This window comes from Caenorhabditis elegans, chromosome X (genome assembly GCF_000002985.6).
Source record: "Caenorhabditis elegans chromosome X".
Taxonomy (NCBI): Eukaryota; Metazoa; Nematoda; class Chromadorea; order Rhabditida; family Rhabditidae; genus Caenorhabditis; species Caenorhabditis elegans.
In genome coordinates this window covers 5249351-5264256 of record NC_003284.9, presented here as the reverse complement: position 1 = coordinate 5264256, position 14906 = coordinate 5249351, and the positions used below count along the sequence as shown (strand labels likewise).

The window sequence follows — 14906 nt, the reverse complement described above, 5'->3', positions numbered from 1 at the left end:
AAATGAGGGCCGATAGGGTAGAAGTTGCTTGAATTACTGAGGTGACTAATTTTTGGAGACTTAGGGTGTAGGGAATTTATAAATGTTTGAACTTTTAGTATCTCAGGGAATCCTCTAGGTTTATGAAACTATCCGGAAAAAAACAGAGAAACATTTTGAAAACATATGAAAGTATATATTCGAAAACTATTGGGATTCCCCCCACCCGCCCGTTCCCGAAATAAAGACCAAGAATTCAGAGTTTTGAGCAATAGAATTGTGTGTGTAATGTGATTCAGTTCAGATGGCGACACTGAGAAGGAGGGCACGAGAGTCTCCTTCTGATGCGGGGCCGGAGGGGAGTACGATGAAGAGGAAATAGTGTGATGGTAGTGGCACAGTTTGTGAAATCGTCGTCTATCCAAATAGAAAATGGTGGGGCGGAAAAAGAAACTGTGAAAAACTGGGAATCGTCCGGTCCGACTTGAAGAAAAATAGTGACGATTATGCTCAACATTTAGCTAATCAGAAAATGATGACTGTCACGAAAAGAACTATGGGCAATCTTTACCATTTTGTTTTCGCATTTTTTCTGTATTCTCTTTGTTTTTGAAGAGCAACGACGCAAAACGAATGAAAGAAAAAACAGTGTTGGTTAGAATATCAAACAAAAAAATTTCCAGAGCGATTCGTCTACGTTTAGTCAGCCAAGCCAAAAGCGCAGCAACCACAACGGATACTTCAATTTCCGTAGTGGTTCTTACTGCCGTTGAGCTTGTCCCAAAGTGCGTGCAGACAATAAGCACTGCGAATTTCGCCCCGACAAGAGGTTGCATGAACAAAAATGGTGTGCATGTGTGTGTGGCAATGGTGTCCTGTGGTGACTTAACTCGAGAGTGTTAATAATAAAAACGTACCGAACATATTTCTTGTTGTTACGTTTCTAGGTGTCAGTGGATTTGATAGCTTTCTATTTTTCAGATGTAGAGTGCGGTTTTCAAAAAAAAAACAGTTTTGAAGAGCTTCTTCAACCAATATTTTGAAATTTTGAGCTAAACAAATTTGTGGAACAATGCAACAAATATTGACTTGATTTCATAATTATGCTTCTTAAAAACATTTTGAAATTGAAAAAGAAAACATTTTGAAAGTAGGGGGCAGGAATTTCTTAGGAATTTCTGTCATAAGCAAATCGTAAGTGGTAAACTGTTTAGAGCATTCTAAAAACGTGCAAAAATAGCAAGTGCTATAGTAATACTCGTCAAAATGTTTTGCATTTTTTATTACGAGTTTAGGTTATGTTCAACTATTGTAGGAGTATTTACACAATATCTCTAATCTTTTTGGGCAACGTTTACTCGACAAAACTGTAATCAAATTATTGAAGAAGGACTAGAATCTGAAAAGGAAAACACAGGACTTGTTAGGGCAACTACCTTAACATTAGTTCTGAAACTGTAAGTACAGTACTTCAACAGGTATGTCACTAACGCAGAACAAAACAGATTTGGGGAAACCTAACTGATAAAAGAAATAAATTTAGACGTTATCAGTCGACTCTAACTTTTTCATATATTTTCAATAGAGCTCCAACAATTTCTTGGTCAATGTTGAATTGACTATTGAAAAGCATACCTAACAAAATAAAAATGCGCGAAATAGATCAATGAGTAAATGAGTGTGGTGGCCACACACTCGCGCGGTGCAACAGTTCCCTCTTCTTCAACCCGTGCAAGCTTTTGCTTTTGACTTTCCTCATCTCTCTGTCTCTTGAGCCCCTTCCCGGGGGCCTGTCTTCTCCCGGTTCGCGCGTTGTCTCTTTCTATCATCCTCTCTCTCTGTGTTTTCTTTCGTCCTAACTAAACTATTTGCCAACACTTTTTGCCTCGTTGCGCTCTCTGGCTACAATGTTTAACTTTTCACTTGTATAGAATCTCCAAATTTGTTACATTTTTTCTTGAGAAAAAGCTCAAGAAAGCAATATCTTAAAATGATAACACTCAATTTTGCCATCAAATTTTTATGACGTTTGCCAAACCTATTTGTATGATAACGCCTAGTTTGCCAAAACGTTAACTGCTGATCAAACAAAAAATAAGAAAAGAGCAAACTTGAACTTGCCTTACCCATAACAGAAAATTGCATCAAAGTGCAATATGGAAGGTGAATATGGCAAATTAGTCGGAGAAAAAAGATGGGACACAGCACAAATACAGCTTCAGTCAAAGTTGTTCTTCCAGTTTTTATTTTCTTTTTCAAATGAATCAGTTGTCCAAACAATGTGGGTTTTCCAGGTGAAAACAGATAGGAAATGACTCAATGACATTATAAAAAATGAACCTCTTATCAGTTACATAATTGGATCATTTGAAGCTCAAAAAACCATAATAGGTGTGTCCGCTTCTGCTTGGAGCAATCTAGTTTAAGCTTGTTATTTCTGACGACGAAAAGTCAACGCATTATGATTGATTCATTTTAGTTCATTCAACCATTAAAACCGAAAACATTAGTAGACTAAGACAAAGTAAAGAAAAGAAAGTGGAAATGTGGGAAACGGGTCTAAAGAAATTGCACTTTGAGCAATTGAGCAGCTTGAGAATATGCTCATTTTTATATTTTCTTTACCCCTAGGGAATTATCAAATGACTGGAAGAACCAGAGAAATAAGTAAATATTGTTTGAGAAAAGTTTTCAGCAACTTAGTTTTTTCTAGGACTGTAAATTTAAAAGTTTAAAATTTGAACAAAAAGTCGATCTAACTTTTTCTGTTTCAAAGTATTTTCTACATTTTCACTGATTTTTGGATGTTTGATACTTTAAATCCTATAGAAACATTTTCAAAAATATATAGTTGTAAACTATCAGATACTGTATTAAACCTAGACTGGTATTTCTCAAGTAGGTTTAAGTACAAACATTTTTAGTATTAAAATTAACTGAAAAGTTTAGGAAAAAAAATCGCATACCGCTAGAATAGAAAATATTTCTTCAGTGCGAAATAAGCGACCCAAACATTTCATTTGTAAAATTGTCGATAGTGCGGTGACCGGAAATAGATTTTTTTTAATTTAAAAACTATCCTTGTTTTAGTAGATTCAAGTGCGGATTTGATTGGTGGTAGTATTTTGTGCGCCAACTTGAAACAACTTTAAAAAAAGTGGACAAATTTCATCTAAAATCTCAAATCATGCCAAACTCTCTGTGTAACAGTAGTCGGAAGATAACTTTTTTTGAATTAACAATCTTTATTTCACATTTTAATAGGTTATCTCACAAAATTTTGTTGACGATAGCACATTTAAAACCAAGAGATAACAACATTACCAAAAACTAGTTGCCTTGGCTTTAAGTCTGTCCAAACAATGAACAATTTAATAGAATAATGTGAGATAAACAAACGACACAATGCTTCCAATTAGAAATTTTAGTTAAAAATAGCCTTTTTTCGAAATTTTGAACCGCCATAAAATCATTTAAAAATTTTCGGAGGTGTTTTATCACAACATTCGTTCATTTGGGAACACTTTAGATAAATAATACCAAGAACCGTTCTTCCAAAAGTAAGAAAATCAAATAAGGTTAGCTGATGTGAAAGTCTGCCAAAACATCAAGCCTTGTCACATGGACGAAGAACATTCAATGCAATAAAAAATATGAGTCTCGAAGTGGTAGATAATGCCAGATGTCTAAACTCAACCAGATGTTGCACACAAATGAAAAAAATCTTAAAAATTAGTTGATGGGAACCAAAAATCTTAAACTTTGCTCACGAAATGTGGGTGTGCCGGAATGAGGAAAAAAACTTGAAAACTCGAAATGCAGTGTACCTTCTTGTATTCACAAACACAACATTGGGACGATATTTTTTGTCGGGAGATTGGCTTGTGGGGGCGCTGCGCTTCCACGCATAATGTTTACTCATAATGAATCATCCTGTCGGAAAGATGCCGAATTTTCTTTTGGACCGCTTTCAGACATTCAGTGTGCTTTCAGTACCTTTTTGAAAAAAAATTGTATTTGAAAACCGTATTTATTTTGCAGAAAAAAACACCGAGTTGTTCAAAAAAAAGTAATGTCACAACTATCAAAATCTAAAGAAAAATTTGAAATAAAAAACAAAGGGTGTCTCGTACATTCAAACTCTCTTGGGATTACTTTAGTGTTCCAAAAAATAATATTACATATACAACAAAATATATTTACCTTTTGAAAAACTGGATGATAGATTCGTAATATCTTGTAAGAATTGGCACTTGATAGGTTAGGAGTAACTTTGCATCCTTTTCTTCCTCTGAAGAAGTTCGATTAATTCCATTACAATGGTCCATATATTGCCTTCTTGCTCGATCGATCCCACTTCTTGTCATTGAATCATCTTCCGGGGAAGATGGTGTCAATGTTTTCTGGATTGCATTAATTGAATTGCCGACAAAGTTCAGAACATCTTGATGGACTTCGGGCGTCACTGAGTTCTTATAAACAAATATTCCAATAAATACGGATATCATAAGCAGTGGGAATGCTACAGTAAGTGTAACCAGCAAATATAGTGCGATAATCAGCAAGAGGAAGTTCATTTTGCCAGCGAGTTCGGAGTGTTTTGAAACGAAATTCGGATACAGCAAAGGGATGTCAGTTGTCACAGGGTCTCGTATCTCGAATGAACTGATAGCGACAACTGCAGCTAAAAGATGCAAAAAAGTAGAGTCGAAGTTTACAACGCGTGTTTTTCTTGAGCACAAAGAAAAATGACTTGTTTAATACACTTTTAAGAACAAAAGTCATTGGTGTTTACTGAGTGTTTTCTGAAATTATGTTTATTGTTATACCAGCCGTGGACCGCACCTCCGGCGCGGCCCCCGACTTCTGGAGCTGAAAACCAATTTTTCTGAAACTACCGTAATCATACAGTACTTCTACCGTACCACCATTGTACCACTACAGTACCCCGACTATATCCCTACACTAACCCCAACTCACTATCCCTCCAGAAGCTAAAACTTCGCAGACTACAAAGACTACATAGACTACAAACTATGGACAAACGGAATAAGCGCTTTATATATAGTAAATGGTGATCGTGTTTCTAATATTCTTGTTTATTTACAGGTCTGTTGAAAACAAGTGTTTCTACTTTTTATGAGTCGTAGATGGGAAAGCCCCATAGCCATTACGGGCCATGAATGGGACCAAACAATTATTTCTACCATAGCATTACACCTTTTTAGTCACACTAGTATTTAAGGTGTAAATAGATACCCATTTAACAAGCATTCACAATTTGAAGTTTTTTTTTTGAAAATTTTACTGGAACCAGACCAAAAAATTATTTTGAAAAACCAACAAAAAAGTTATGTTCTGAAATTGTACCAAGTATTCATTTTAGCCTGCCAATGCATATATGATCAGGGGTGGGTGGCATTTATTTTCGGCAATTCTACAAAAAAAGTTGCATTATTTTTTCCCACATTTTTCATTAAAAAAATTAGTGCCGAACTACAGAATGTTGTTTGATTTACTTGAAAATAACATCGACGTTAGCTGAAACATTAATAAACGTGCTAAAAAAATTGCCTGAAAGATATCAATTGTGGAAATATAAAGCTGGAAAATTCGATTCATCATTTGGCAATTTCCAACCATTTTTGAAGCACTTTCAGCTAAAATGATTGTAATTATCGGATAAATTAAATGAGTTTTTACATTTTCACACTATTTTTTTACGAATAATGTTAGAACAACGTGGCGCAATATGTAATTTGATCTGGTTCTACGAAATTCAATAACATTTCGTATTGTACTGTTTTGTAATAAAAGTTTTATTAATTTTTTTTGGATGGGAAATTATTTCAACTTGATGGTATCTCTTTTAGATTTAGCTTTTTTGTTGAAACATACGAAATATTTTATTTCAAAATCGAAATACCACAAAATTGATAAAACATTTGCATTTCTTCCCGGCGTTCAGAATGCTGAAAAAATAAAAATTGCTCATTAATCTGTTTTGGACTTACTTGAGCATTGAAGACTGCAATCGTGCAGAACAGCTCGACCAGCTTGTCGTGCATATTCACATCCCCACCAAGAGCTCTCAGAGTTACAGGAACTGTGATCGAACAATGCATTGAAACATCCGGTATATTGCTCGAAGTACCTGCAGATTTTTTAAAAATTAATTATGTTGTAAATTTTTGATCATATTTCATTACATGCAGTGGTTCTTATAATCTGCCAACAAATTCTTGGCAAATGTGGCACGGCAATCGCTGATCTGAGTTTGTTTTGTGGAAAAAATGTTCGACATACAAACATCGTTGTTGGAGAATCCTTAAACATTTAAAATTTTTTGTTGCTCAAAAATTATTGAAAACCTACCTTCAAATCCAGCTCCGCACGCAAATCCGAATTGTTTGTACATTGACACCACTTGCACGGCATCTCTGAAAACTTGGTAAGATTAACAGAAATAATGAATTGTGCCAACTTACCCAAGTCGAAGACCTGCTTTCACGTGATAACTAATGCTGGTGCAGTCACGTCGTGCTGGTCCAAGACATTCATAGTACTTGTTAAAAGCGCTGAAATCAATTTTTTTCGATGGGCAAAAGACAATGTAAGTATGAAAAAACGAACTCGCAAACTTTGAACAAACCACTTATACCGTTGATGTACATGTTTTCAATTTCTTGACGGTGACATTCAGGCTCGAAAGCAAGAATTCCTCAAAAATTGATAGCTCATTCAATTAAATTGTTATAAAAGCTTTACCATAACAGTTTGACAAGCCTAGATCAGATTTGAGCTGTAGCCCGCAACACTGAAGTAAATCTGGAGTGCATGTACCTGTAGTTGAAGGAGCGCATGCACAAAAAGCTGTTGGTGCTACTGAACATGCTTAAAAGGTCAATCAATCTGGGGGTACATTTTGAACTTACTTGCCAACACCGCAATCAATACATTCAACAGCATGTCGTGGAACGGAAAAGCTAGGGAAATGTTTCATTTATGGGATTAAGAATTGCAGTCCTTATCAGTTGAAGTGATTATCAATAATCCTGTACGCTTAAAAGACATTGATTATTGCATTAAATGGGCTAAGCGGAAAAAGTATTTTCGGAACCTTGTATTTGAATTTGACGGTGAAATTTTAAAACGAATGAAAAAAAAACTAATTTTTTATTTCAAATATTGCATAATAAGTAAAACAATTTATAAAAGATACACAGTCAAAAAATAGTTTTTTTTCAATAATAATTTGCTTATAATCTGTTGTCCTACCAAAATGTTTAATATACCAAATGTTGAAAACGTCCCAAAAAAGCTATTGGCAATATTTATTTCAAAACCCTTTTTTCAAAACTTTTCATGAAGTTCCCCATCGCCACACCAATAGATTGTCATATACTATACCGATGGCATTTTCTCAGTAATAAAAATTTATTCTTATCACAAATGATAATACATAGTTAAGATTGAATGACAAAAAGTTAATAATTTGTTTGTATCTGACATCATTTCGTTTTATTCGACTCATCCGATGATTCCTCCGCTATATGGCACTGCAAAAAAACAAAATCAATTTTACTAGATTTCACAATTTTCAAGTTTCACTTACAAACACATCTAGCTGCACATTGAGGGAATCGAGTAAAAACATTGACTCTTGAGTATTCACAAGCCCAGAACATGGCATCGTTTGATTTTTCACCACAGTTGTTTTTGAACTGAGTTTCGAAGCAAATCAAGTACTTATTGGCTTGTCTGTAAGTTTGGTTGGCGTTTTTTAATAATACCCGATGGTCTTCTTACGTGCAAGCCTGATTTGCGTCAACGTCACTGTTCACCTCATAATCTAGTCGGCATTGTCTCAGGACATCACTTTGGCTTCTCCAAGTAGTTGACATACAGCCCTCATTAAGGAGGTATGCTGAAATGAAGAAAGTTACCTCGTTACGGTTGGAATCCATTAGTCTGTATAAGGCGCTATTTTTGTGTTAATCGATTTCTGATCTCTGAGCAAATTAGGAATTTATAGTAAATGCGCAGCCGACTTCGGTTGTGGTCAGCGATGGACCTATTTCCCATGTATATCATATTTTCCTGCGTCTCTTGAATGTTTTTTTTAAACCTAATATGTGCTAGTATTCATGCCTATTCTAATCATAACTCAGAAATTCCTCTAAGAGTCTCATAATGTGTATAAATTACCACAGCAGCAAGCCCCAGAAAGTTTGATTTCGACACTCCCCGTGTTTTCCACCTATTCTAGAAACTTCATACCATGCCAAAAAGATGTGTAATTGTGTACTCAACAAAATTCAATTCCGACATCGCGTCGGGAAATGACAATAAAAATTCATACTTTGCAATCCAGCTCCACAGACAAAGTGCATTTGGTTGAACAGTCCAACAAATTGATAAGCGTTGAATGGAGTGGCCGATACAGAAACAAAATGGACCGCAGACATGCAGTTCGCGTATTCAGAGCCCATGCAAACTTTAAACTCGCGGAAAGCTCTGGAATTATATTCAGGATTCGAGAGAGAGTATCTAGTGAAGTACTGACTTGCAAACTTTACGCATTCCACTGGGTCCTTGAGCCTGGTAGTTTGTCTCCACCTAAATTTAATCAATAATTGTGTTTTGCTCTTTTTTCTGATAATCAAAAAATCAGATTATAATACAATCATGATGACATAATTAATCCCATTGACTTAAAAGTTATCATCGACACGTTCTAAACCTCACATTTCACATTTCACTATGCACACCCTTCGTCATATCACCTTATTCAGTTATCATTTCATGGAATGGCAAGCGTGGAAACTATTGTATTAAAAACTTGCCTCCTTGCGGAAGTTTTCGGGGTCAAACCATGGCTGTGGGTCGCTGATGCTCAAAACCGCATTGAGAGCAGTTTGGCACTCAAAATAAACCGTCGAGTCACAGTTTAGACCGGCTGATTGGACTCCTGGAATAAAAAAATAAGATTAAAACAAATATTTCACAAGTTTTAATTTCAATTTACTTACCTGACAATCCAAGAATCAACGCAAGAAATGGCAAACACCGGTCTTGCCACATCTGAAAGCATAATGTGAGCACAAATATGTATTTTTAATTTTGCAAAAAAAAACACACACACACACAAAGTCAGAAGTATTCAATGCATTGAAGCATTTCAAACGAAAACAAATTTTTGAAATTAAAAAATTATGAATTAAATTACATAGATTTATTCCCAAAAATGTGAATTCAAATAAAACATTTTGACCAAAACAAAAAATGGAGATGATTAAACAAAAGACGATCAGACGCGTTCGTGGACTGAAAATAAAATAAACATTATTTAAACCCCATCCCATTCTGAAAACCTACATGTGCAGAAAATCTGAGAGCACTGTGGGAAGAGAAGATTGGTACCGGTACGCTCGTAGTTGCAACCCCAGTAGGCCATCTCTGGCTTCTTACAAGCGTTCCAGAACAGTTGGAAGTAGCAGTTGGCTGCGATCTCAACGTATCTAGAAAGTTAAGATTATTCATTATTCTTTTTGATTGGAAACAAAACTTGAAAACTTACGCGCAAGCTTGAGCTGGGTCAGCCATGGACTTCACGTTGAAGTCATTGTCGCACTGTCTCATTGCAGCTGTCTGGTTGTTAAAGACAGAAGAGCCGCAAACTTCAGAGTTGGCAAAGACTGAAAATTCAATTCTAGTATTCAGTATTACAGTATAATTGCTAATCTTACTCGAGAATCCAGCACCACAGACAAAATCAAGTTGGTTCCAGATTTTTACGTATCCATTAGCCTGATCCTGTGTGAGTGGGGCGCCGTTGTTGCTGAAGAACAGACAAAAACTGTTACAGTATATATTGAATTGAGAACTTACTTGGTTCCAGTTAGAAGACCGTATGGGTTCTGAGCACATGCGTAGAACTGTTCTTTTGGTTGGCTATAAATCAGTTGATTTGAGATGTAAAAATTAAAGGATCAAAGGGTGTTCCGTTTTTAAACTCCCACTAGGCTTTAGTTTCAAGCCACGAGCCATTAGTGGATTCCTCTAATTCCCAAGCTAGGTTGGGTGATCCTAGGGAAAGGCAGGACTTGAACTAGTGGTCTCATGATTGCTTGCGATCACCACACTACCGACTGAGATATTCCCGTCGCACATTGTGAATCTCACAACATTGCAAACTATGTCACTTACTAGCACTGCTTGTACTGCTTGAAGGCATCGCAAGTTGTAAGAAGCCCGTATGCTTGGTTATTGGCATACGACTGCTCAATGGCACTTCTCAAGTCTTGATATTTGGCAGCACCGAGAGAAGCTGAAACACCAAAACTTTTGTGCTTAATTCTATTTTTCAGTTTCATTACCATCAAATCCCAAAAGTTGATTGAACTGACTCTGACAAACATTTAGCTGGTTATTGATATCGCATGCCGTTAAACTTGGGTTTTGTGCCGCCACAACGCCTGAAACTTTTCATTGGTTTATTTTTTAAGGTCATGTCTCTCAGTTTTTTCCCAGAACTTCTAATAGGTTGAAAAATAATCGAGCCTGGAATGTTTGGTTTCTAAAAGTCGTATCCAGTGCCACCGTACATTTTCTTTTTGATAAGAAAATGCCCGCCGCTAGTTGTGACGCAACTAATACCAACAATCACATTAGATTTAGGAAATTACAGTAGTCTAATACTTGTGCAGATTTCATTTTGGGAACGTTCCCGATCTTGCAAAAGTTACTTAGTCATAATAGTATTTAGGCGTTACCGGGCAACACGTGGAATTTTTCGTTATCAAAACTGATGATAAGTAAGCAAAAGCAATCCGGTTAGTGCAAGACTTAATTCTGCCAATCTAATAACTGTGGAACGGTCTTGTTTAGTTTTGAATACTTGTAAATGATGGGGTAAAGGCAATGAGAATGCGAGAATCAGGAATTGAACGAAATTTTGAAAAAGAGAGTGCCTAGATAAATCGTTGTGAGCAATTGACATTTGAACTATGAATTTTTGAAAAATCGGTAATCAAATAAATAGTGCCTAGTTTTTACTAGAATTTCGATTAAAAGCGCTCCATGATACAGAGAATCTGTCAAGAATCTTACCAACTAGTACAAAAACAGCCAGGCAATAATTGGTAGAGCACATTTCGCGGGGAAGCAGGCGTAGTGCAAAGTCGTGTCTCCCGTTATCACTTTGCCGCTGGCACTTCTGTCTGAATCTCCACCTTTCGAGGGCCGGCTCGCTTTATGGGTTTGCCAACCATCCCCTTCTCTTCCCCACCTCTTTTTCTCCTTAACGCGTGTATGTGCACGTTTATCGTTTCGTTTATTATGATAGTCATACCCTTTTTCAAATTGCATTATCACTTTTTTTTCAGTTTTGATGGAAAATGAAAAAGGGAGCGGCTCTGAAAATGACGAAAACTCTTTTCAGTCCTAAAATGACGCCAGGAAACAAGGCGTGGCTGGTAATTACTTGTTACAGTTCCAGATTTATTAGAAAAAAAGTCATGGAATCTCATTATTTGTGGACAAGGTAGAGAATACATTTGTCAGGGAAGTTGGTGACATTTAGCAATAAAAAGATCAAAACATGGCATCAAAAGTAGAAATACACAGTTTGGGAAGATGTATGAGATCATTGGTTGGTTACAAGTATTCCTGTTTCACAGTAACTCATCAGATGCTGGATTTGCTCGCAGGTGGACTGAAAATAGAATACTTGAATGCAAAAAGACTATAAATTCGAGAGATATACCGCTGGATGGAAGCTCTGCACCAGAGGGCAATTGTTCTTGGCGAATCCGACAAGGTCTTTGATTCCAAATGATTTGGATATTTTGCCCACGTATTCGCAAACTTTGTCCAGTTGTTCTTTTGTCGGCTCTACGGCTGCAGCGGACGGTGAAGAAATTCCCTATAAAAATATGTGGCTTCGATTTTAATAGCTTCTAAAACGATAGCATTGATGATAACCCATGTTTGACAGTGATGTCGTGTTCAAACAGAAAAAAAGAGAGATGATTTGGGTAAGACGAGGCAAATGACTCACAGTGGGTTGCAATGTCGCTGATCCAAAAGAAGCTGTGTTTGGCTTAGCCAGTTCTATTTTTATTTCTCGAGGAACTGTTGCGGCTGATGCCTCTGGGGTGCCGGCAGCTTGATTGTGTTTTCTGTAATGCAATAAGGAAATAGTTTGCTTAAACATTTTGAAATCTTTTTATAAAAACACTTACTGATACCACTCAGCGTAATATTTTTCATAGTACGCTTTAATTGACTTGTCGTCGTCGATAGCAATTGATTCAGGCAGCTGTGTGAATTGGCTGATTGCATATCCAAGAGACGGTTTTGATGTTGTGACCACTACAGCTTCGTCTTCATTCCATCCACCGAGATAAGACTCGCCCACTTTGCTTGGAGCAACTGTAGTCGGCAATGTTTTAATTACAATTGCAGATTGAGCTGTTGGTGGTGTAGTTGTGACTAATGGGGTGGTGGAAATTGTTGTGGTAGTAGTGGGAGTTGTTGCGGATTCAGTTGTTGGCTCAGTAACAATTTCCGTGGGTACTGTGACTTCTGCTGGAGCCTCGGTGACTTTTGTGACTTTTTTCAGCTTTCGATGCTTTCGCTGGAAAATATCAAATTCAATTTTAAGTTCGCATAAAAAATAAATTCTGTTGTAATTGACAACATTTATTTCGAACGGTGTTAGTTTAGACCTTCAAGAAAGGTCGAGGGGATCTACAATACCAATTTGCAATGCTTGGAAATAAATCATCAAAAATAATTTTCATGCGACTATGTAGTAGTATACCTTGTCGGCAAGCTTTAACTTCAATTTAGTCTACTTTTGTAGGCCAATTTTCAAGAAATTATAAGAAGTTAAAATTAGTATAATTGGAATAATTGGAAAATTGAAGAATTTCTTGAACTTTTTTGAAATAAAAACGCCCACTTTTGTATGATCAAAATATCAGGTTCGAAGCCGTCGAGCCCACTAGGTTGGTCTCATCCGCCCTTTTAACAGGAATTATCAATTTGAAATTAAAAAAATCAACCCTACTCTATGACGGCGTTTCTTGGGCGTTTTAGCTGTAGTTGTTGGTTCTTCTGTTTCGGCAATACTGGTAGATGCCACTTCAGTCTGTTGGCTTGGCAAAACTTCAACAAATTCAATAGGAGCTTGAACAGAGCCCATTGTTGGATAGACACGCTCTTCTGCGTAGTGATGCTCTAGGGGAGTTGCTTTTGACACTTCAGAAATTGGCTCAGGGGCTTCGGAAGTGATTGCATGTTCGGGAGTAGTCGATTCGGATGTTGTCACAGGCACTTCTGGCGAAGTCGGAGCTACAGATGACGAAGTTAGTCCGATGTTCGATTTTTCGTCGAAAGATGATGGAGAATCAGTCTCCTTGATTATTGGCATAGATTCAATATTGAACTCTGTGAACGAGAGCGCTGATGGGGACTCATTTGAAGCTGGAGCAAACTCTGATGAAATTTCAGACACCGTTTCAGAAGATGGAACAACTTGTATTGGTGCAGCTGGAGTAGTTGGTATAAGTGACTCCTCTGATTCAATTTCAGCGGGTTTCACGAATATTGGTTGAATGGTGTCAGGAACCCCTGAAATGTGGGACGTATAAATTATTTTTTGTGCAAGGTTTTTTTTCTTTCTAACTTGTTGCTATTTTAAAAACGTTTTGACAATTTTTTTTACTTTCAAAAAGTGGTATTTACTAGGTTTTTCCCACTTTTTTTGATAATACTATAGCACTGTTGTATGTTTGAATTTTCATAATGTTTGGCTATTAATATAAGTGGACCATAAAATTTTAAAGAAAGTTATTTTTGATCAACGACGTCCAAAAGTAGCAAAAACTCAGAGACTGCAACTTTTTGACTGTCAATAAAAAATTTCGATGTTTTTTGAAAAGTTTACTGTGGTATTTGATCATTTTGGCAATATTGGAGTTGTTTTAAACAATTCCCTCACTGTTTCCTTTTTGTTCGAATGTCTAAATTAAAATGCAATTTGTTAATTTTTTAACTTTTTGGTATTTAGAAACATTTTTGATCGTTACCTCTCAAGCGTTCAAATCTTGCAGACCGATATCTTGTTGAAATGTCGTTTGTAGGTTGAAGTCTTTGGAATGTCGCAACTGCCTAAAAAGTTCAAAAATCACGTTTTTCCTAATAATATCGTTTATCTTCTCACCTCTTTATGACCAAGTGATGGCATTGAAATCTCGTTTGTCATGATGGTCTTCGAAGTGGAGACCATCTGATAGTGGCATATCAGGAGAAGAACACCGGATAGCCACATTGGACAATTGCATAAACTCTCAGTCAGCCACCAGTATCCAAAAAATGCGAAAAATTGGGTACATAGACCAAAGAATGACGATTAGAGATGGCAAAGCTCAAGGCTCGAGCATTTGAATGTCGTAAATTGTAGCTCAGAATGATCGCGCAAGATAATGGAGGAATGTGGAATTGGAACAAAAAATTGTCAACTGGGATAGGATAATGTTGGAGAAAAAATGAGAGTAAAATGGAAATGAAAACGAAACAATTGGCAATTTCAATTTCACTTCCTTTCCTCCAGCGTTTGAAATGGAAATGCGTTGGTGAAAGTGTTGAGGAACAAGTATGTTAATAGAAACCAATTCAAATTCTTACCGAGATTTTCCCTCGAGATTGTTAGAAAGATTGAAACATTAGAAACAACAGCTTTGAACTATGTCTGTGATTATTCGACCGAAGAAAGGAGGGAGAAAGAAACAAGCAAAAAATATCTGAAGGGAGGATCTCGATATGGCGTCTGATCCTATTGTCGAATTGCCTAATGGCCACCCAAAACGAGATCACTTTGGCAGTTTTTCGCCTTGTGGTCATCCTTATAGTCACTGTCG

At 36.6% G+C, this 14906-nt stretch overlaps 5 protein-coding genes and 3 non-coding genes across 8 annotated transcripts; 2 read left to right on the top strand and 6 right to left on the bottom strand.

Annotated features, from left to right (window-relative positions):
• Positions 1-65: 65 nt before the first annotated feature.
• Positions 66-280, top strand: Y34B4A.16. The gene has a single exon (NR_071013.1). It is a non-coding gene; the product is annotated as an Unclassified non-coding RNA Y34B4A.16 (non-coding RNA).
• A 412-nt stretch (positions 281-692) lies between these two features.
• On the bottom strand, positions 693-822 carry Y34B4A.18. The gene has a single exon (NR_071012.1). It is a non-coding gene; the product is annotated as an Unclassified non-coding RNA Y34B4A.18 (non-coding RNA).
• Positions 823-4178: 3356 nt separating this feature from the next.
• Positions 4179-4556, bottom strand: Y34B4A.20 (uncharacterized protein; the record flags this gene model as incomplete). Its single annotated transcript, NM_001420573.1, has 1 exon — positions 4179-4556. One exon carries the CDS (start codon positions 4554-4556, stop codon positions 4179-4181), a length of 378 nt encoding a protein of 125 aa, NP_001407541.1.
• Positions 4557-5872: 1316 nt separating this feature from the next.
• nspg-12 (DUF19 domain-containing protein) lies at positions 5873-6958 on the bottom strand. The gene is made up of 8 exons (NM_076491.7): positions 6915-6958; positions 6748-6864; positions 6613-6700; positions 6468-6557; positions 6355-6419; positions 6189-6306; positions 5994-6133; positions 5873-5951 (listed from the first exon to the last, which is right to left on the bottom strand). Exons 1-8 carry the CDS (start codon positions 6946-6948, stop codon positions 5944-5946), a joined length of 660 nt encoding a protein of 219 aa, NP_508892.2. The 5' UTR covers positions 6949-6958; the 3' UTR covers positions 5873-5943.
• Positions 6959-7401: 443 nt separating this feature from the next.
• On the bottom strand, positions 7402-9063 carry nspg-13 (DUF19 domain-containing protein; the record flags this gene model as incomplete). Its single annotated transcript, NM_076490.7, has 7 exons — positions 7402-7538; positions 7595-7740; positions 7789-7906; positions 8342-8496; positions 8546-8598; positions 8826-8950; positions 9012-9063. The coding sequence occupies 7 exons, from the start codon at positions 9061-9063 to the stop codon at positions 7510-7512; spliced, it is 678 nt and encodes a 225-aa protein (NP_508891.1). The 3' UTR covers positions 7402-7509.
• Positions 9064-9188: 125 nt separating this feature from the next.
• nspg-14 (DUF19 domain-containing protein) lies at positions 9189-11210 on the bottom strand. The gene is made up of 8 exons (NM_076489.9): positions 11092-11210; positions 10359-10457; positions 10189-10309; positions 9871-9933; positions 9729-9820; positions 9560-9677; positions 9358-9500; positions 9189-9306 (listed from the first exon to the last, which is right to left on the bottom strand). Exons 1-8 carry the CDS (start codon positions 11132-11134, stop codon positions 9290-9292), a joined length of 696 nt encoding a protein of 231 aa, NP_508890.2. The 5' UTR covers positions 11135-11210; the 3' UTR covers positions 9189-9289.
• A 63-nt stretch (positions 11211-11273) lies between these two features.
• On the top strand, positions 11274-11407 carry Y34B4A.13. The gene has a single exon (NR_071011.1). It is a non-coding gene; the product is annotated as an Unclassified non-coding RNA Y34B4A.13 (non-coding RNA).
• A 62-nt stretch (positions 11408-11469) lies between these two features.
• On the bottom strand, positions 11470-14354 carry Y34B4A.10 (aECM cysteine-cradle domain-containing protein). The gene is made up of 7 exons (NM_171683.7): positions 14210-14354; positions 14076-14157; positions 13055-13617; positions 12225-12619; positions 12041-12161; positions 11747-11905; positions 11470-11695 (listed from the first exon to the last, which is right to left on the bottom strand). The coding sequence occupies exons 1-7, from the start codon at positions 14315-14317 to the stop codon at positions 11627-11629; spliced, it is 1497 nt and encodes a 498-aa protein (NP_741786.1). The 5' UTR covers positions 14318-14354; the 3' UTR covers positions 11470-11626.
• Positions 14355-14906: the final 552 nt, after the last annotated feature.